Here is a 22,136-nt window from a genome sequence, read left to right as displayed (position 1 = left end):
ATTGATCCATTAAGGTCACTAATTAGTTAGGCAGTCCAATCACCTTGTTTTCTAGGTCTTCATTAAACACAAATGGAAAGGAAATAACAAAAAGCAGCAGACATTATCAAGAGAAGAGGGTATCTGACAGGAAACACATGAATAGAAGTCCAAAACCAAACTGTTCAGTGTTCACCGTTCATTGATTGTGATTGGTTGTGTGCTGATCAGAACCAGCGGACGAATAACTCACCTGCAGATTTGGCCTTGATCTCTTTGCGATAGTTGGCACAGACATTGTTGTAGTGAGTGCAGATGTGATGTAAGCACCAAGCTGCTAACTGGTTAGCATTATGGAACTGGAAGAAAAACAAAACGAAGGGAAATACATTGAAACCTGCAGAACAATTATCCTATATTTAAAACTGCAGATCAATCATCCTATATTTAAAACTGCAGATCAATCATCCTATATTTAAAACTGCAGATCAATCATCCTATATTTAAAACTGCAGATCAATCATCCTATATTTAAAACTGTAGATCAATCATCCTATATTTAAAACTGCAGATCAATCATCCTATATTTAAAACTGCAGAACAATCATCCTATATTTAAAACTGCAGATCAATCATCCTATATTTAAAACTGCAGAACAATCATCCTATATTTAAAACTGCAGATCAATCATCCTATATTTAAACTGCAGAACAATCATCCTAGGTGAATACCTCTGTCTATATCCTGTTCTAGTAAACCAACCTGAGCCAGTTCTAGACAGGTGAGTACCTCTCTGTCTATATCCCGTTCTAGTAAACCAACCTGAGTAAGTTCCAGACAGGTGAGTACCTCTCTGTCTATATCCTGTTCTAGTAAACCAACCTGAGCCAGTTCCAGAGAGGTGAGTACCTCCCTGTCTATATCCTGTTCTAGTAAACCAACCTGAGCCAGTTCCAGACAGGTGAGTACTTCGCCGTCTATATCCTGTTCTAGTAAACCAACCTGAGCCAGTTCCAGACAGGTGAGTACTTCGCCGTCTATATCCTGTTCTAGTAAACCAACCTGAGCCAGTTCCAGACAGGTGAGTACTTCGCCGTCTATATCCTGTTCTAGTAAACCAACCTGAGCCAGTTCCAGACAGGTGAGTACCTCTCTGTCTATATCCTGTTCTAGTAAACCAACCTGAGCCAATTCCAGACAGGTGAGTACCTCTCTGTCTATATCCTGTTCTAGTAAACCAACCTGAGCCAGTTCCAGATAGGTGAGTACTTCGCCATCTATATCCTGTCCATCTTTGGAGGCTTTCACCAGCTCACTCACAGCATAGTGTTCTGTGGAGCAGACAGAGGAAACCTCTTCAGACAACCTTTATAATAAACTACAGAGTTTCAGAACCCAAGTTGAAAGCAATATTCTATAGACGATGCTTCACGGTCACAAGGCACCCAAGAAAAACAATACAGAAAGGGTTAAAAAGGGTTCACTCCGGCAGTATGCAATCCCAGCTACCGCAGCACTGTAGTTACAGTTTTAATACTGTAGTAATACTGTAACTACAATGACACAGGTACAAATACACTATGAATCTCAGAATACACAGAGCTAGGAGACAAAGGTGTTTCTATATTAAGGCCTGTCTGCTGTCCTAAAGCCCTGCCTGTCTACCGAGCTCTACAGAGCAGAGGACGTTTGTTGTTGTTGATGTTTCCATTCCGTTTGGTTTGTTGTTGTTGTTGTTTCCATTCCGTTTGTTGTTGTTGATGTTTCCATTCCGTTTGTTTTTTTGTTGATGTTGATGTTTCCATTCTGTTTGGTATGTTGTTGATGTTTCCATTCTGTTTGGTTTGTTGTTGTTGTTGATGTTTCCATTCCGTTTGTTTTTTTGTTGATGTTGATGTTTCCATTCTGTTTGGTATGTTGTTGATGTTTCCATTCTGTTTGGTATGTTGTTGTTGTTGATGTTTCCATTCTGTTTGGTATGTTGTTGATGTTGATGTTTCCATTCTGTTTGGTATGTTGTTGTTGTTGATGTTTCCATTCTGTTTGGTATGTTGTTGTTGATGTTTCCATTCTGTTTGGTATGTTGTTGTTGTTGATGTTTCCATTCTGTTTGGTATGTTGTTGTTGATGTTTCCATTCTGTTTGGTATGTTGTTGTTGTTGATGTTTCCATTCCGTTTGGTATGTTGTTGATGTTTCCATTCCGTTTGGTTTGTTGTTGTTGATGTTTCCATTCTGTTTGGTATGTTGTTGTTGATGTTTCCATTCTGTTTGGTTTGTTGTTGTTGTTTCCATCCCGTTTGTTTTTTTGTTGATGTTGATGTTTCCATTCTGTTTGGTATGTTGTTGTTGTTGATGATGTTTCCATTCTGTTTGGTATGTTGTTGTTGTTGATGTTTCCATTCCGTTTGGTTTGTTGTTGATGTTTCCATTCCGTTTGGTTTGTTGTTGATGTTTCCATTCCGTTTGGTATGTTGTTGTTGTTGATGTTTCCATTCTGTTTGGTATGTTGTTGTTGTTGATGTTTCCATTCTGTTTGGTATGTTGTTGTTGATGTTTCCATTCCGTTTGGTTTGTTGTTGATGTTTCCATTCCGTTTGGTTTGTTGTTGTTTCCATTCCGTTTGGTTTGTTGTTGTTGATGTTTCCATTCTGTTTGGTATGTTGTTGTTGATGTTTCCATTCTGTTTGGTATGTTGTTGTTGATGTTTCCATTCTGTTTGGTATGTTGTTGTTGTTGATGTTTCCATTCTGTTTGGTATGTTGTTGTTGATGTTTCCATTCCGTTTGGTTTGTTGTTGTTGATGTTTCCATTCTGTTTGGTATGTTGTTGTTGTTGATGTTTCCATTCTGTTTGGTATGTTGTTGTTGTTGATGTTTCCATTCTGTTTGGTATGTTGTTGTTGATGTTTCCATTCCGTTTGGTTTGTTGTTGATGTTTCCATTCCGTTTGGTTTGTTGTTGTTTCCATTCCGTTTGGTTTGTTGTTGTTGATGTTTCCATTCCGTTTGGTTTGTTGTTGTTGATGTTTCCATTCCGTTTGGTTTGTTGTTGTTGTTGTTTCCATTCCGTTTGGTTTGTTGTTGTTGTTGTTTCCATTCCGTTTGGTTTGTTGTTGTTGATGTTTCCATTCCGTTTGGTTTGTTGATGTTGATGTTTCCATTCCGTTTGGTTTGTTGTTGTTGATGTTTCCATTCCGTTTGGTTTGTTGTTGTTGTTGTTTCCATTCCGTTTGGTTTGTTGTTGTTTCCATTCCGTTTGTTTTTTTGTTGTTGTTTCCATTCTGTTTGTTTTTTTGTTGATGTTTCCATTCAGTTTGGTATGTTGTTGTTGTTGATGTTTCCATTCCGTTTGGTATGTTGTTGTTGATGTTTCCATTCCGTTTGGTTTGTTGTTGTTGTTGTTGTTTCCATTCCGTTTGGTTTGTTGTTGATGTTTCCATTCCGTTTGGTTTTTTGTTGTTGTTTCCATTCCGTTTGGTTTGTTGTTGTTGTTGTTGTTTCCATTCCGTTTGGTTTTTTGTTGTTGTTTTCATTCTGTTAGTTTTTTTGTTGATGTTTCCATTCAGTTTGGTATGTTGTTGTTGATGTTTCCATTCCGTTTGGTTTGTTGTTGTTGTTGTTGTTGTTTCCATTCCGTTTGGTTTTTTGTTGTTGTTTCCATTCCGTTTGGTTTGTTGTTGTTGTTGTTGTTTCCATTCCGTTTGGTTTTTTGTTGTTGTTTCCATTCTGTTAGTTTTTTTGTTGATGTTGATGTTTCCATTCAGTTTGGTATGTTGTTGTTGTTGATGTTTCCATTCTGTTAGTTTTTTTGTTGATGTTGATGTTTCCATTCAGTTTGGTTTGTTGTTGTTGTTGATGTTTCCATTCCGTTTGGTTTGTTGTTGTTGATGTTTCCATTCCGTTTGGTATGTTGTTGTTGATGTTTCCATTCCGTTTGGTTTGTTGTTGTTGTTGTTGTTGTTTCCATTCCGTTTGGTTTGTTGTTGTTGTTTCCATTCCGTTTGGTTTGTTGTTGTTGTTTCCATTCCGTTTGGTTTGTTGTTGTTGTTGTTGTTGTTGATGATTCCTTTCCGTTTGGTTTGTTGTTGATATTTCCATTCCGTTTGGTTTGTTGTTGTTGTTGTTTCCATTCCGTTTGGTTTGTTGTTGATATTTCCATTCCGTTTGGTTTGTTGTTGATGTTTCCATTCCGTTTGGTTTGTTGTTGATGTTTCCATTCTGTTTGGTTTGTTGTATGTTCTGTTGTCATGTTCCAAAAGAAGCACAGGAATCATCTTGTACATACAGTAATATGCCTGATTTAATAAGCTTCAAAATAAAATCATTTTGAAACAGAAATGGCTGCCAGCAGAACAGTTACAGTCACTCACCCTCAAGACAACATGAAAACAGTTCAACCAGTTTTGCTAGAGAAAGTAAAATGGTCAATGATCAAAAGGTCAGAATGATCAGCTCAACTCTCCTCCTCAGCCAGTGTGTCCTGATCGACCCCGCTCCTCAGCCAGTGTCCCCTGATCGACCCCGCTCCTCAGCCAGTGTCCCCTGATCGACCCTGCTCCTCAGCCAGTGTGTCCTGATCGACCCCGCTCCTCAGCCAGTGTGTCCTGATCGACCCCGCTCCTCAGCCAGTGTGTCCTGATCGACCCCGCTCCTCAGCCAGTGTGTCCTGATCGACCCCGCTCCTCAGCCAGTGTGTCCTGATCGACCCCGCTCCTCAGCCAGTGTGTCCTGATCGACCCCGCTCCTCAGCCAGTGTGTCCTGATCGACCCCGCTCCTCAGCCAGTGTGTCCTGATCGACCCCGCTCCTCAGCCAGTGTGTCCTGATCGACCCCGCTCCTCAGCCAGTGTGTCCTGATCGACCCCGCTCCTCAGCCAGTGTGTCCTGATCGACCCAGCTCCTCAGCCAGTGTGTCCTGATCGACCCCGCTCCTCAGCCAGTGTGTCCTGATCGACCCCGCTCCTCAGCCAGTGTGTCCTGATCGACCCCGCTCCTCAGCCAGTGTGTCCTGATCGACCCAGCTCCTCAGCCAGTGTGTCCTGATCGACCCTGCTCCTCAGCCAGTGTCCCCTGATCGACCCTGCTCCTCAGCCAGTGTCCCCTGATCGACCCTGCTCCTCAGCCAGTGTCCCCTGATCGACCCTGCTCCTCAGCCAGTGTCCCCTGATCGACCCTGCTCCTCAGCCAGTGTCCCCTGATCGACCCTGCTCCTCAGCCAGTGTGTCCTGATCGACCCTGCTCCTCAGCCAGTGTCCCCTGATCGACCCTGCTCCTCAGCCAGTGTCCCCTGATCGACCCTGCTCCTCAGCCAGTGTCCCCTGATCGACCCTGCTCCTCAGCCAGTGTCCCCTGATCGACCCTGCTCCTCAGCCAGTGTCCCCTGATCGACCCTGCTCCTCAGCCAGTGTCCCCTGATCGACCCTGCTCCTCAGCCAGTGTCCCCTGATCGACCCTGCTCCTCAGCCAGTGTCCCCTGATCGACCCTGCTCCTCAGCCAGTGTCCCCTGATCGACCCTGCTCCTCAGCCAGTGTGTCCTGATCGACCCTGCTCCTCAGCCAGTGTCCTCTGATCAACCATGCTCCTCAGCCAGTGTCCTCTGATCAACCCTGCTCCTCAGCCAGTGTCCCCTGATCGACCCTGCTCCTCAGCCAGTGTCCCCTGATCGACCCCGCTCCTCAGCCAGTGTCCCCTGATCAACCCTGCTCCTCAGCCAGTGTCCTCTGATCAACCCTGCTCCTCAGCCAGTGTCCCCTGATCGACCCCGCTCCTCAGCCAGTGTCCCCTGATCAACCCTGCTCCTCAGCCAGTGTCCCCTGATCAACCCTGCTCCTCAGCCAGTGTCCCCTGATCGACCCTGCTCCTCAGCCAGTGTCCCCTGATCGACCCTGCTCCTCAGCCAGTGTCCCCTGATCGACCCTGCTCCTCAGCCAGTGTCCTCTGATCAACCATGCTCCTCAGCCAGTGTCCCCTGATCGACCCTGCTCCTCAGCCAGTGTCCCCTGATCGACCCTGCTCCTCAGCCAGTGTCCCCTGATCGACCCTGCTCCTCAGCCAGTGTCCTCTGATCAACCATGCTCCTCAGCCAGTGTGTCCTGATCGACCCTGCTCCTCAGCCAGTGTCCCCTGATCGACCCTGCTCCTCAGCCAGTGTCCCCTGATCGACCCTGCTCCTCAGCCAGTGTCCTCTGATCAACCATGCTCCTCAGCCAGTGTGTCCTGATCGACCCAGCTCCTCAGCCAGTGTGTCCTGATCGACCCCGCTCCTCAGCCAGTGTGTCCTGATCGACCCCGCTCCTCAGCCAGTGTGTCCCGATCGACCCCGCTCCTCAGCCAGTGTGTCCTGATCGACCCAGCTCCTCAGCCAGTGTGTCCTGATCGACCCTGCTCCTCAGCCAGTGTCCTCTGATCGACCCTGCTCCTCAGCCAGTGTCCCCTGATCGACCCTGCTCCTCAGCCAGTGTCCTCTGATCAACCATGCTCCTCAGCCAGTGTGTCCTGATCAACCCTGCTCCTCAGCCAGTGTCCCCTGATCGACCCTGCTCCTCAGCCAGTGTCCCCTGATCGACCCTGCTCCTCAGCCAGTGTGTCCTGATCAACCCTGCTCCTCAGCCAGTGTCCTCTGATCAACCATGCTCCTCAGCCAGTGTGTCCTGATCAACCCTGCTCCTCAGCCAGTGGATTTCGAACAAACAATCTATGAATGACCCAGAATGCACTGAGGAGCATTAACACATTGGAGTCAATTTAGGAACACCCCCTTAGAGAGTTGGGACATTGGAGTTCTGCATTGTGATGCACTGCAGCCATGTTATCTCCCCATTGACATTACATGGGGATAGTGAATGCTATGTAACTGAAGGTCTAGAACTAGAACAATATTCTACTGTCTAAAAGCCCAAATTTCGAAACAGATGGCTCTGGACAGAGCAGACTGCTGATGGATCAAGCACCTGTGAGGGCGGTCAGTTTGGGGAGACAGTCTGTTAGCCAGGGTTATGGTTAATACCTGTCAGAGCAGTCAGTCTGGGGAGTCAGTCTGTTAGCCAGGGTTAGTACCTGTCAGAGAAGTCAGTCTGGGGAGACAGTCTGTTAACCAGGGTTATGGTTAGTACCTGTCAGAGCAGTCAGTCTGGGGAGTCAGTCTGTTAACCAGGGTTAGTACCTGTCAGAGCAGTCAGTCTGGGGAGACAGTCTGTTAACCAGGGTTAGTACCTGTCAGAGCAGTCAGTCTGGGGAGTCAGTATGTTAACCAGGGTTAGTACCTGTCAGAGCAGTCAGTCTGGGGAGTCAGTCTGTTAACCAGGGTTAGTACCTGTCAGAGCAGTCAGTCTGGGGAGACAGTCTGTTAACCAGGGTTAGTACCTGTCAGAGCAGTCAGTCTGGGGAGTCAGTCTGTTAACCAGGGTTAGTACCTGTCAGAGCAGTCAGTCTGGGGAGACAGTCTGTTAGCCAGGGTTATGGTTAGTACCTGTCAGAGCAGTCAGTCTAGGGAGACAGTCTGTTAGCCAGGGTTATGGTTAATACCTGTCAGAGCAGTCAGTCTGGGGAGACAGTCTGTTAACCAGGGTTATGGTTAGTACCTGTCAGAGCAGTCAGTCTGGGGAGACAGAGTCTGTTAACCAGGGTTAGTACCTGTCAGAGCAGTCAGTCTGGGGAGACAGAGTCTGTTAGCCAGGGTTAGTACCTGTCAGAGCAGTCAGTCTGGGGAGACAGTCTTAACCAGGGTTAGTACCTGTCAGAGCAGTCAGTCTGGGAAGACAGTCTGTTAACCAGGGTTATGGTTAGTACCTGTCAGAGCAGTCAGTCTGGGGAGTCAGTCTGTTAACCAGGGTTAGTACCTGTCAGAGAAGTCAGTCTGGGGAGACAGTCTGTTAACCAGGGTTATGGTTAGTACCTGTCAGAGCAGTCAGTCTGGGGAGTCAGTCTGTTAACCAGGGTTAGTACCTGTCAGAGCAGTCAGTCTGGGGAGTCAGTCTGTTAACCAGGGTTAGTACCTGTCAGAGCAGTCAGTCTGGGGAGTCAGTATGTTAACCAGGGTTAGTACCTGTCAGAGCAGTCAGTCTGGGGAGTCAGTCTGTTAACCAGGGTTAGTACCTGTCAGAGCAGTCAGTCTGGGGAGTCAGTCTGTTAGCCAGGGTTAGTACCTGTCAGAGCAGTCAGTCTGGGGAGTCAGTCTGTTAACCAGGGTTAATACCTGTCAGAGCAGTCAGTCTGGGGAGTCAGTATGTTAACCAGGGTTAGTACCTGTCAGAGCAGTCAGTCTGGGGAGTCAGTCTGTTAACCAGGGTTAGTACCTGTCAGAGAAGTCAGTCTGGGGAGTCAGTCTGTTAACCAGGGTTAGTACCTGTCAGAGCAGTCAGTCTGGGGAGTCAGTCTGTTAACCAGGGTTAGTACCTGTCAGAGCAGTCAGTCTGGGGAGTCAGTCTGTTAACCAGGGTTAGTACCTGTCAGAGCAGTCAGTCTGGGAAGACAGTCTGTTAACCAGGGTTATGGTTAGTACCTGTCAGAGCAGTCAGTCTGGGGAGACAGAGTCTGTTAGCCAGGGCCGTCAACTCCATAGGATCCAGCTCTGCCATGGGACAAAGCTGATTGGTGTAGAGATACTCCAGAACAGCCTGCATACACACCCTGCTGGTGCCTGGGAACGAGACCTAAACACACAGATACACACAGACACACACGCAGGCAGACACAGACACACACAGGAAAGAACAGAGACATCATTTGACAACATCTAAATGTCCTGTTTCACTGTCAGTAAAGACCAACATTAGAGACTACAGGGGCCCTGCAAAGACTAGCAGCAGACTACAGAGGCTCTGTAAGGACTAGCAGCAGACTAGAGGCTCTGTAGAAACTAGGACACCGGGTAGTAGCTTGCTACCACACTAAAATAAAGATGTCCCCATGGTTAAAGAGAGAGGTAGTGTTAGACTGTTAGCCTGCTGGTCTGCCTGTCTGCCTGCCTGAGAGCAGTGAAACAGAACAGGACTCTGTTCAGAGAGAGGTAGTGTTAGCCTGCTGGTCTGCCTGTTAGGCTGCTGGTCTGCCTGTTAGCCTGCTGGTCTGCCTGTTAGCCTGCTGGTCTGCCTGTTAGCCTGCTGGTCTGCCTGTCTGAGAGCAGTGAAACAGAACAGGACTCTGTTCAGAGAGAGGTAGTGTTAGCCTGCTGGTCTGCCTGTTAGCCTGCTGGTCTGCCTGTTAGCCTGCTGGTCTGCCTGTTAGCCTGCTGGTCTGCCTGTCTGCCTGTCTGAGAGCAGTGAAACAGAACAGGACTCTGTTCAGAGAGAGGTAGTGTTAGCCTGCTGGTCTGCCTGTCAGCCTGCTGGTCTGCCTGTCAGCCTGCTGGTCTGCCTGTCAGCCTGCTGGTCTGCCTGTTAGCCTGCTGGTCTGCCTGTTAGCCTGCTGGTCTGCCTGTTAGCCTGCTGGTCTGCCTGTCTGCCTGCCTGAGAGCAGTGAAACATAACAGGACTCTGTGTTCAGACAGTGTCCTTGTCCTAACGGCTATTTAAAGATCTCTGAATGACGTCTATTTTTACTCGTTACTCTGATGAACCGGTCATGTCACTGTTCCTACTGCTACCTGGGGTTTAATCAATGAACTGGAGACAACATCCCATATTCCCTATGGATCCTGGTCAACTGGAGACAACATCCCATATTCCCTATAGATCCTGGTCAACTGGAGACAACATCCCATATTCCCTATGGATCCTGGTCAACTGGAGACAACATCCCATATTCCCTATAGATCCTGGTCAACTGGAGACAACATCCCATTCCCTATATTCCCTATGGATCCTTGTAATCCCTATGGATCCTGGTCAGGTGTGTGCCTTTCCAAATCATATCCAATCAATTGAATTCACCACAGGTGGACTCCAATCAAGTTGAAGAAACATCAAGGACGATCAATGGAAACAGGATGCACCTGAGCTCAATTTCGAGTTTCATAGCAAAGGGTCCGAATACTTATGTAAATAAGGTATTTCTATATTTAATTTTGTATAAAAGTGCAATAAAATAAAATAAAAATATGTATTTTGTCTTTGTCATTATAGGGTATTGTATGTGGAGTGATGACTTCGTCAATGTACTTAATAATGAAGCCAACTCCTCACTGGTACTTCCTGTTTTAGTGTTTGCTTGTAAATAAAATACCCTGCTCAAAAGTAGTTTACTACATAGGGAATAGGGTGCCATTTGGGACAAAGATAACCCTAACCCAGACTGTGCTGCAGACAAGTTAACTCTCCATGAAGGATCCTTCGAACACAGCACCCTAACCCCAACACTAGATATTACTCTGTTGTCGACTCACCTCGTTGTTAGCACTCTCCATGAAGGATCCTCCGAACACAGCAGCCATCCAATCACAGGAGGAGATGAGCAGAGGTCTGTGAGCATTGATGGTTCCATCCTCCAACCTGAAAGTGACGTCTGAGACAGAGAAATTATAACAACCTGAAGGTGACGTCTGAGACACATTACAACAACCTGAAGGTGACGTCTGAGATACAGAGACATTACAACAACAACCTGAAGGTGACGTCTGAGACAGAGACATTATAACAACAACCTGAAGGTGACGTCTGAGACAGAGACATTATAACAACAACCTGAAGGTGACATCTGAGACAGAGACATTATAACAACAACCTGAAGGTGATGTCTGAGACAGAGACATTACAACAACAACAACCTGAAGGTGACGTCTGAGACAGAGACATTATAACAACAACCTGAAGGTGACGTCTGAGACAGAGACATTATAACAACAACCTGAAGGTGACGTCTGAGACAGAGACATTAGAACAACAACCTGAAGGTGACGTCTGAGACAGAGACATTATAACAACAACCTGAAGGTGACGTCTGAGACAGAGACATTAGAACAACAACCTGAAGGTGACGTCTGAGATACAGAGACATTACAACAACAACCTGAAGGTGACGTCTGAGACAGAGACATTATAACAACAACCTGAAGGTGACGTCTGAGACAGAGACATTACAACAACAACCTGAAGGTGACGTCTGAGACAGAGACATTATAACAACAACCTGAAGGTGACGTCTGAGACAGAGACATTATAACAACAACCTGAAGGTGACGTCTGAGACAGAGAAATTATAACAACCTGAAGGTGACGTCTGAGACACATTACAACAACCTGAAGGTGACGTCTGAGATACAGAGACATTACAACAACAACCTGAAGGTGACGTCTGAGACAGAGACATTATAACAACAACCTGAAGGTGACGTCTGAGACAGAGACATTATAACAACAACCTGAAGGTGACATCTGAGACAGAGACATTATAACAACAACCTGAAGGTGATGTCTGAGACAGAGACATTACAACAACAACAACCTGAAGGTGACGTCTGAGACAGAGACATTATAACAACAACCTGAAGGTGACGTCTGAGACAGAGACATTATAACAACAACCTGAAGGTGACGTCTGAGACAGAGACATTAGAACAACAACCTGAAGGTGACGTCTGAGACAGAGACATTATAACAACAACCTGAAGGTGACGTCTGAGACAGAGACATTAGAACAACAACCTGAAGGTGACGTCTGAGATACAGAGACATTACAACAACAACCTGAAGGTGACGTCTGAGACAGAGACATTATAACAACAACCTGAAGGTGACGTCTGAGACAGAGACATTACAACAACAACCTGAAGGTGACGTCTGAGACAGAGACATTATAACAACAACCTGAAGGTGACGTCTGAGACAGAGACATTATAACAACAACCTGAAGGTGACGTCTGAGACAGAGACATTATAACAACAACCTGAAGGTGACGTCTGAGACAGACACATTATAACAACAACCTGAAGGTGACGTCTGAGACAGACACATTATAACAACAACCTGAAGGTGACGTCTGAGACAGAGACATTAAAACAACAACCTGAAGGTGACGTCTGAGACAGAGACATTAGAACAACAACCTGAAGGTGATGTCTGAGACAGAGACATTATAACAACAACCTGAAGGTGACGTCTGAGACAGACACATTATAACAACAACCTGAAGGTGACGTCTGAGACAGAGACATTATAACAACAACCTGAAGGTGATGTCTGAGACAGAGACATTATAACAACAACCTGAAGGTGACGTCTGAGACAGAGACATTAGAACAACAACCTGAAGGTGACGTCTGAGACAGAGACATTATAACAACAACCTGAAGGTGACGTCTGAGACAGAGACATTAGAACAACAACCTGAAGGTGACGTCTGAGACAGAGACATTATAACAACAACCTGAAGGTGACGTCTGAGACAGAGACATTAGAACAACAACCTGAAGGTGACGTCTGAGATACAGAAACATTACAACAACAACCTGAAGGTGACGTCTGAGACAGAGACATTATAACAACAACCTGAAGGTGACGTCTGAGACAGAGACATTATAACAACAACCTGAAGGTGACGTCTGAGACAGAGACATTATAACAACAACCTGAAGGTGACGTCTGAGACAGACACATTATAACAACAACCTGAAGGTGACGTCTGAGACAGACACATTATAACAACAACCTGAAGGTGACGTCTGAGACAGAGACATTAGAACAACAACCTGAAGGTGATGTCTGAGACAGAGACATTATAACAACAACCTGAAGGTGACGTCTGAGACAGACACATTAGAACAACAACCTGAAGGTGACGTCTGAGACAGAGACATTATAACAACAACCTGAAGGTGATGTCTGAGACAGAGACATTATAACAACAACCTGAAGGTGACGTCTGAGACAGAGACATTAGAACAACAACCTGAAGGTGACGTCTGAGACAGAGACATTATAACAACAACCTGAAGGTGACGTCTGAGACAGAGACATTATAACAACAACCTGAAGGTGACGTCTGAGACAGAGACATTAGAACAACAACCTGAAGGTGACGTCTGAGATACAGAGACATTACAACAACAACCTGAAGGTGACGTCTGAGACAGAGACATTATAACAACAACCTGAAGGTGACGTCTGAGACAGAGACATTATAACAACAACCTGAAGGTGACGTCTGAGACAGAGACATTACAACAACAACCTGAAGGTGACGTCTGAGACAGAGACATTATAACAACAACCTGAAGGTGACGTCTGAGACAGAGACATTATAACAACAACCTGAAGGTGACGTCTGAGACAGAGACATTATAACAACAACCTGAAGGTGACGTCTGAGACAGACACATTATAACAACAACCTGAAGGTGACGTCTGAGACAGACACATTATAACAACAACCTGAAGGTGACGTCTGAGACAGACACATTATAACAACAACCTGAAGGTGACGTCTGAGACAGACACATTATAACAACAACCTGAAGGTGATGTCTGAGACAGAGACATTATAACAACAACCTGAAGGTGACGTCTGAGACAGAGACATTATAACAACAACCTGAAGGTGACGTCTGAGACATTACAACAACAACCTGAAGGTGACGTCTGAGACAGAGACATTATAACAACAACCTGAAGGTGACGTCTGAGACAGAGACATTATAACAACAACTTGAAGGTGACGTCTGAGACAGAGACATTATAACAACAACCTGAAGGTGATGTCTGAGACAGAGACATTATAACAACAACCTGAAGGTGACGTCTGAGACAGAGACATTATAACAACAACCTGAAGGTGACGTCTGAGACAGAGACATTATAACAACAACCTGAAGGTGACGTCTGAGACAGAGACATTATAACAACAACCTGAAGGTGACGTCTGAGACAGAGACATTATAACAACAACCTGAAGGTGACGTCTGAGACAGAGACATTAGAACAACAACCTGAAGGTGACGTCTGAGACAGAGACATTACAACAACAACCTGAAGGTGATGTCTGAGACAGAGACATTACAACAACAACCTGAAGGTGACGTCTGAGACATTACAACAACAACCTGAAGGTGACGTCTGAGACAGAGACATTATAAAAACAACCTGAAGGTGACGTCTGAGACAGAGACATTATAACAACAACCTGAAGGTGACGTCTGAGACAGAGACATTATAACAACAACCTGAAGGTGACGTCTGAGACAGAGACATTATAACAACAACCTGAAGGTGACGTCTGAGACAGAGACATTATAACAACAACCTGAAGGTGACGTCTGAGACAGAGACATTAGAACAACAACCTGAAGGTGACGTCTGAGACAGAGACATTACAACAACAACCTGAAGGTGATGTCTTAGACAGAGACATTATAACAACAACCTGAAGGTGATGTCTGAGACAGAGACATTATAACAACAACCTGAAGGTGACGTCTGAGACAGAGACATTATAACAACAACCTGAAGGTGACGTCTGAGACAGAGACATTATAACAACAACCTGAAGGTGATGTCTGAGACAGAGACATTATAACAACAACCTGAAGGTGACATCTGAGACAGAGACATTATAACAACAACCTGAAGGTGATGTCTGAGACAGAGACATTATAACAACAACCTGAAGGTGACGTCTGAGACAGAGACATTATAACAACAACCTGAAGGTGACATCTGAGACAGAGACATTATAACAACAACCTGAAGGTGATGTCTGAGACAGAGACATTATAACAACAACCTGAAGGTGATGTCTGAGACAGAGACATTATAACAACAACCTGAAGGTGACGTCTGAGACAGAGACATTATAACAACAACCTGAAGGTGACATCTGAGACAGAGACATTATAACAACAACCTGAAGGTGATGTCTGAGACAGAGACATTATAACAACAACCTGAAGGTGATGTCTGAGACAGAGACATTATAACAACAACCTGAAGGTGATGTCTGAGACAGAGACATTATAACAACAACCTGAAGGTGATGTCTGAGACAGAGACATTATAACAACAACCTGAAGGTGATGTGTGCCCCAGAGACATTACAACAACAACAACCTGAAGGTGATGTCTGAGACAGAGACATTATAACAACAACCTGAAGGTGACGTCTGAGACAGAGACATTATAACAACAACCTGAAGGTGACGTCTGAGACAGAGACATTACAACAACAACAACCTGAAGGTGACGTCTGAGACAGAGACATTACAACAACAACAACCTGAAGGTGATGTCTGAGACAGAGACATTATAACAACAACCTGAAGGTGACGTCTGAGACAGAGACATTATAACAACAACCTGAAGGTGATGTCTGAGACAGAGACATTATAACAACAACCTGAAGGTGACGTCTGAGACAGAGACATTATAACAACAACCTGAAGGTGACGTCTGAGACAGAGACATTATAACAACAACCTGAAGGTGACGTCTGAGACAGAGACATTATAACAACAACCTGAAGGTGATGTCTGAGACAGAGACATTATAACAACAACCTGAAGGTGACGTCTGAGACAGAGACATTACAACAACAACCTGAAGGTGACGTCTGAGACAGAGACATTATAACAACAACCTGAAGGTGACGTCTGAGACAGAGACATTATAACAACAACCTGAAGGTGATGTCTGAGACAGAGACATTATAACAACAACCTGAAGGTGATGTCTGAGACAGAGACATTACAACAACAACCTGACGGTGACGTCTGAGACAGAGACATTATAACAACAACCTGAAGGTGATGTCTGAGACAGAGACATTATAACAACAACCTGAAGGTGATGTCTGAGACAGAGACATTAGAACAACAACCTGAAGGTGACGTCTGAGACAGAGACATTATAACAACAACCTGAAGGTGACGTCTGAGACAGACACATTATAACAACAACCTGAAGGTGATGTCTGAGACAGAGACATTACAACAACAACCTGAAGGTGACGTCTGAGACAGAGACATTATAACAACAACCTGAAGGTGATGTCTGAGACAGAGACATTATAACAACAACCTGAAGGTGACGTCTGAGACAGAGACATTATAACAACAACCTGAAGGTGATGTCTGAGACAGAGACATTATAACAACAACCTGAAGGTGATGTCTGAGACAGAGACATTATAACAACAACCTGAAGGTGATGTGTGCCCCAGAGAAACACATCACATCAACCCCATCCACATTTCCAAACACATGATAACTTCCTAGTCAAAAGCAACAGAAAACACTTTGATCTACGATGCAGCATGGTTTACCTGTGAATGTGTTCTTGTTGAGACACTCCTTGATGCGGTTGGATTTCCTGACGTGGAAGGCCTTGGTGATCTCCTGGTTCATGAAGCCTTCATGATTCATGATGTTCTCCACCATCATCCTCAGGTCAAACACCTCCAGGACCTCCGCGATCTGGGCGATCTTCATCAGATCCCGCTCCTCTTCATCCAGCTCCCCAGTGTAGAGGAACCTCAACACGGCACTGAACGGACCCAGCTGGATGGAGTAGTCCATCTTCACCACCGTCATGTGAGCCGGGGAGCCCGTCACAGGGTTGGTCACGCTCTCCTTGTGGATGCTGTAGAAGGCCTTGCTCCAGGAGGCCAAGGACAGCTTGGTGCGCCGGTGCTTACCAGAGAAGCTCATCATCTTCAGGGTGCCGTCACTCTTAGAGGCCCGGAGGGAGCAGGGGGAGAGGTTGGGGAGCACAGCCACGTCCTCCTCTGTGTCCAGACTAAGGGTCCTGAGGAGAGAGTCCCGGGCATGCCGCTCCGTCACCACCAGGCACTGGGACTCGTCACTGAAGTCCATCTGGAAACAATCACATTTATAACAGGTTTTTTTATGTCACAAAGTGTTCTACAGAAACCCAACCGGAAACCACAGAGAGCAAGCAATACTGAGGCAGAAGCACAGTCGCTAGGAATAAAAACCTAGAAGGAAGGAATCCGAGAGAGGAACCTAGAGAGGAACCTAGAGAGGAACCAGGCAAAGAGACACTACCTGGAACAGGTCATAAAACTTGGAGGAGGAGGTGGAGAGGTAGATCTTGTGGGCGAAGATGTGGATGTGGTCCTGGAGGATGAACATGACGTCAGCACAAAGAGGACTGTCCAATAGGAGGCCAGGACCCTCCCCGTTGTTGATGACACACTCTGGAATCTTGATGAGAGGGGGCGGTGCTTTGGGCGGCAGGAAGGGCGCCTGGAGGAGGGGCTTCTGGACCTTCCGGAGGTGGGACTTCCAGAACTGCAGGTGTCGACGGGAGATGAGCGCGGCTCGAATGGCATTGTCGAAGATGTCCTTGATGCCAAACTGGTCGAACACACTGGTCTCATAGTAGGAGATGCCCAGCTCCTTGGCCACCTCCCGGCCACTCTCTGGAGGAAGGATGTCTCCGGGCTTTATCGGCCTGGTGGGGAGGAAATAAGAGCTATTCGCAATACGGAAGAATACAAAGACATTATCTATTAAATGTATGTAAACCGGTTTGCTTAATTTAATAAAATGTCAGTAGTTACTGCACATAGAGTTTCAACTAGCACGAAAATGTATAGATCTCGTCAATCAAAACCAGCTACATGATGACGTAACGCTGATTTTATACCTGGCTAGAGGCCTCCTGGCCCTGTTGACAGTCACATGGTGACATAATGCTGATTCTATACCTGGCTAGTGGCCTCCTGGCCCTGTTGACAGCCACATGGTGACATAATGCTGATTCTATACCTGGCTAGTGGCCTCCTGGCCCTGTTGACAGCCACATGGTGACATAATGCTGATTTTATACCTGGCTAGTGGCCTCCTGGCCCTGTTGACAGCCACATGGTGACATAATGCTGATTCTATACCTGGCTAGTGGCCTCCTGGCCCTGTTGACAGTCACATGGTGACATAATGCTTATTCTGTACCTGGCTAGTGGCCTCCTGGCCCTGTTGACAGTCACATCGTGACATAATGCTTATTCTATACCTGGCTAGTGGCCTCCTGGCCCTGTTGACAGCCACATGGTGACATAATGCTGATTCTATACCTGGCTAGTGGCCTCCTGGCCCTGTTGACAGCCACATGGTGACATAATGCTGATTATATACCTGGCTAGTGGCCTCCTGGCCCTGTTGACAGCCACATGGTGACATAATGCTGATTCTGTACCTGGCTAGTGGCCTCCTGGCCCTGTTGACAGCCACATGGTGACATAATGCTGATTCTATACCTGGCTAGTGGCCTCCTGGCCCTGTTGACAGCCACATGGTGACATAATGCTGATTCTATACCTGGCTAGTGGCCTCCTGGCCCTGTTGACAGCCACATGGTGACATAATGCTGATTCTATACCTGGCTAGTGGCCTCCTGGCCCTGTTGACAGCCACATGGTGACATAATGCTGATTCTATACCTGGCTAGTGGCCTCCTGGCCCTGTTGACAGCCACATGGTGACGTAATGCTGATTCTGTACCTGGCTAGTGGCCTCCTGGCCCTGTTGACAGCCACATGGTGACATAATGCTGATTTTATACCTGGCTAGTGGCCTCCTGGCCCTGTTGACAGCCACATGGTGACATAATGCTGATTTTATACCTGGCTAGTGGCCTCCTGGCCCTGTTGACAGCCACATGGTGACATAATGCTGATTCTATACCTGGCTAGTGGCCTCCTGGCCCTGTTGACAGCCACATGGTGACATAATGCTGATTCTGTACCTGGCTAGTGGCCTCCTGGCCCTGTTGACAGCCACATGGTGACATAATGCTGCTTTTATACCTGGCTAGTGGCCTCCTGGCCCTGTTGACAGCCACATGGTGACATAATGCTGATTCTATACCTGGCTAGTGGCCTCCTGGCCCTGTTGACAGGCACATGGTGACATAATGCTGATTCTATACCTGGCTAGTGGCCTCCTGGCCCTGTTGACAGCCACATGGTGACATAATGCTGATTTTATACCTGGCTAGTGGCCTCCTAGCCCTGTTGACAGCCACATGGTGACATAATGCTGATTCTATACCTGGCTAGTGGCCTCCTGGCCCTGTTGACAGCCACATGGTGACATAATGCTGATTTTATACCTGGCTAGTGGCCTCCTGGCCCTGTTGACAGCCACATGGTGACATAATGCTGATTCTGTACCTGGCTAGTGGCCTCCTGGCCCTGTTGACAGCCACATGGTGACATAATGCTTATTCTGTACCTGGCTAGTGGCCTCCTGGCCCTGTTGACAGTCACATGGTGACATAATGCTGATTCTATACCTGGCTAGTGGCCTCCTGGCCCTGTTGACGGCCTCCAGATCAGCGTAACGCAGGTCCAGCTGACAACCCACTAGGATGACAGGCGTCCTGGGACAAAAGTGCTTGATCTCCATGTGCCACATGGTCTTGACGTGATGCAGAGAGTTGGGGTTGGCGATGGAGAAACACAGCACAACCACGTCTGACCTGGAGAGAACAGAGAGGAGCCAGAAAGACACACCAGATAATCAAAGCCAGAAAGACACACAGAAAGCTACTGTTTACAGGCCTCCTGGGCCGTATGCAGCGTCACTAACTGAGTTCCCTGAATTCCTATCAGACCTTGTTGTCAGGGCAGATAATATTCTAGTTTTTGGTGACTTTAATACTCACATGGAAAAGTCCACAGACCCACTCCAAAAGGCTTTCGGGGCCATCATCAACTCAGTGGGTTTTGTCCAACATGTCTCGAGACTTACTCACTGCCACAGTCAAACTCTGGATCTAGTTTTGTCCCGTGGAATAAATGTTGTGGATCTTAATGTTTTTCCTCATAATCGTGGACAAATTGACCACGATTTTATTACATTTGCAACAAATAATCTGCTCAGACCCCAACCAAGGATCATCAAAAGCCGTGCTATGAATTCTCAGACAACCCAAATATTCCTAAATTCCCTTCCAGACTCCCTCCACCTACACAAGGACGTCGGAGTACAATTATCGGTTAACCACCTAACTGAGGAACTAAATTTAACCTGGTCTCTGACAAGACAACAGCTACAGTAGTACACCAAACAGAACACCACTCTGACAAGACAACAGCTACAGTACTACACAAAACAGATCATTAACAGTCAGACCGGATCACAGTGTATTGTCATGGCCAGGATCACAGTGTATTGTCATGGCCAGGATCACAGTGTATTGTCATGGCCAAAGCCATAGTGTATTGTCATGGCCAAGGCCATATTGTATTGTCATGGCCAGGATCACAGTGTATTGTCATGGCCAAAGCCATAGTGTATTGTCATGGCCAAGGCCATAGTGTATTGTCATGGCCAAGGCCACATTGTATTGTCATGGCCAAGGCCTTAGTGTATTGTCATGGCCAAGGCCATAGTGTATTGTCATGGCCAGGATCACAGTGTATTGTCATGGCCAAGGCCATAGTGTATTGTCATGGCCAAAGCCATAGTGTATTGTCATGGCCAAAGCCATAGTGTATTGTCATGGCCAAGGCCATAGTGTATTGTCATGGCCAAGGCCATAGTGTATTGTCATGGCCAAGGCCATAGTGTATTGTCATGGCCAGGATCAGTGTATTGTCATGGCCAAGGCCATAGTGTATTGTCATGGCCAAGGCCATAGTGTATTGTCATGGCCAGGATCACAGTGTATTGTCATGGCCAGGATCACAGTGTATTGTCATGGCCAAGGCCATAGTGTATTGTCATGGCCAGGATCACAGTGTATTGTCATGGCCAGGATCACAGTGTATTGTCATGGCCAAGGCCATATTGTATTGTCATGGCCAAGGCCTGCATTACGATCATACTGTAGAAGGCCTATAACCAAACAGGTACAGAACACAACAATAGTACTAGGTACTCTGGAATATTTAGGGACAACTCATATTCTTGTTGAATATAGTGTTTTCACATCATAACACGATGTGCCTGTGCCTTTAAGTACAGTGATTTAAGTCTTAAGACAGAACTAAGGCAAATAAGTGCTAACCAAGTCCCCTCTCAAGCAAACCTGGGCTCAGGTGCCAAAGCAGAACTTATAATGGGGTCTAGAACCAGTAGACCTTGATTAGAGTCAGAAATCAATGTGTCAGGTGTTCAGCAGCTATCACAGAGGTTATAATGAATGATTAGAGGGGTGTGGGTTTAAACTGCCTACTAGGTAAACAGACAGACAGATCAATGTGTCAGGTGTTCAGCAGCTATAACAGAGGTTATAATGAATGATTAGAGGGGTGTGGGTTTAAACTGCCTACTAGGTAAACAGACAGACAGATCAATGTGTCAGGTGTTCAGCAGCTATAACAGAGGTTATAATGAATGATTAGATAGGTGTGGGTTTAAACTTCAAGGTAAACAGACAGACCGACCTCATGTCTCGCCGACATCAACAGAGATGTTAGAGGATGATGGTGGCAGCTTGACAACGATCAATCCACCAATCAATGAAAGCTCATCGGAGGCACCAGTTCCATTAAGACCGTCTGAGGCATCATTTAAGAATAACACAGTCGGATACTAAGATCGAGAGTAAACTAATTTACAGGAAGTCTAAAACCAGCTGAATATTTTAGTGTCCAGAGGGCCAGAGCCGGGAACCCAGGTCGCTGGCATTGGGCCAATAGGGTTAACCCACTCGGTGGGAATTGTAACATGGCTCATTAGACCGGATCACTACACTATGCATGCAGCCATCAGTCCATGCCAAATACATCAGGACTCACGTCTATTATGCTACACTGTAAATGACTACACCAAACCAGACCCTAGCAGGGTAGTAGATACTACCTAACCAAGCAGAGTAGCAGACACTACCTAACCTAGCAGATACTACCTAACCTAGCAGATACTACCTAACCAAGCAGAGTAGCAGACACTACCTAACCTAGCAGGGTAGTAGATACTACCTAACCAAGCAGAGTAGCAGACACTACCTAACCTAGCAGAGTAGCAGACACTACCTAACCTAGCAGATACTACCTAACCTAGCAGATACTACCTAACCAAGCAGAGTAGCAGACACTACCTAACCTAGCAGAGTAGCACATACTACCTAACCTAGCAGAGTAGCAGATGCTACCTAACCTAGCAGAGTAGCAGATGCTACCTAACCTAGAAGATACTACCTAACCTAGCAGATACTACCTAGCAGAGTAGCAGACACTACCTAACCTAGCAGAGTAGCAGATACTACCTTACCTAGCAGAGTAGCAGATACTACCTAACCTAGCAGATACTACCTAACCTAC

At 46.2% G+C, this 22,136-nt stretch overlaps 1 protein-coding gene across 5 annotated transcripts in view; it reads right to left on the bottom strand.

The window, feature by feature from the left end:
• The window catches only part of rhobtb1 (Rho related BTB domain containing 1), a 69,578-nt gene that overhangs the window by 4,720 nt on the left and 42,722 nt on the right, over positions 1 to 22,136 (bottom strand). For 2 of the 5 annotated variants that reach the window (XM_090217910.1, XM_090217909.1), the window contains exons 4-10: positions 19,160 to 19,345; positions 16,909 to 17,317; positions 16,167 to 16,716; positions 10,302 to 10,420; positions 8,481 to 8,631; positions 1,223 to 1,311; positions 233 to 338 (exon numbers count right to left, since the gene is read on the bottom strand). In XM_090217910.1, the coding sequence (XP_090074036.1) occupies positions 233 to 338; positions 1,223 to 1,311; positions 8,481 to 8,631; positions 10,302 to 10,420; positions 16,167 to 16,716; positions 16,909 to 17,317; positions 19,160 to 19,345 (1,610 nt within the window). Of the gene's footprint in view, positions 1 to 232; positions 339 to 1,222; positions 1,312 to 8,480; positions 8,632 to 10,301; positions 10,421 to 14,433; positions 14,447 to 16,166; positions 16,717 to 16,908; positions 17,318 to 19,159; positions 19,346 to 22,136 lie in introns of all 5 variants that reach the window. The other 3 variants (XR_016491192.1, XR_016491191.1, XM_090217908.1) reach the window with 2 other exon arrangements.

The sequence above is a fragment of the Oncorhynchus mykiss genome, chromosome 23 (genome assembly GCF_057628025.1).
Source record: "Oncorhynchus mykiss isolate SJ-2025 chromosome 23, ASM5762802v1, whole genome shotgun sequence".
Taxonomy (NCBI): domain Eukaryota; kingdom Metazoa; phylum Chordata; class Actinopteri; order Salmoniformes; family Salmonidae; genus Oncorhynchus; species Oncorhynchus mykiss.
The sequence above is the reverse complement of the archived record's forward strand: the minus strand, read 5'-3'. Positions and strand labels throughout refer to the sequence as shown.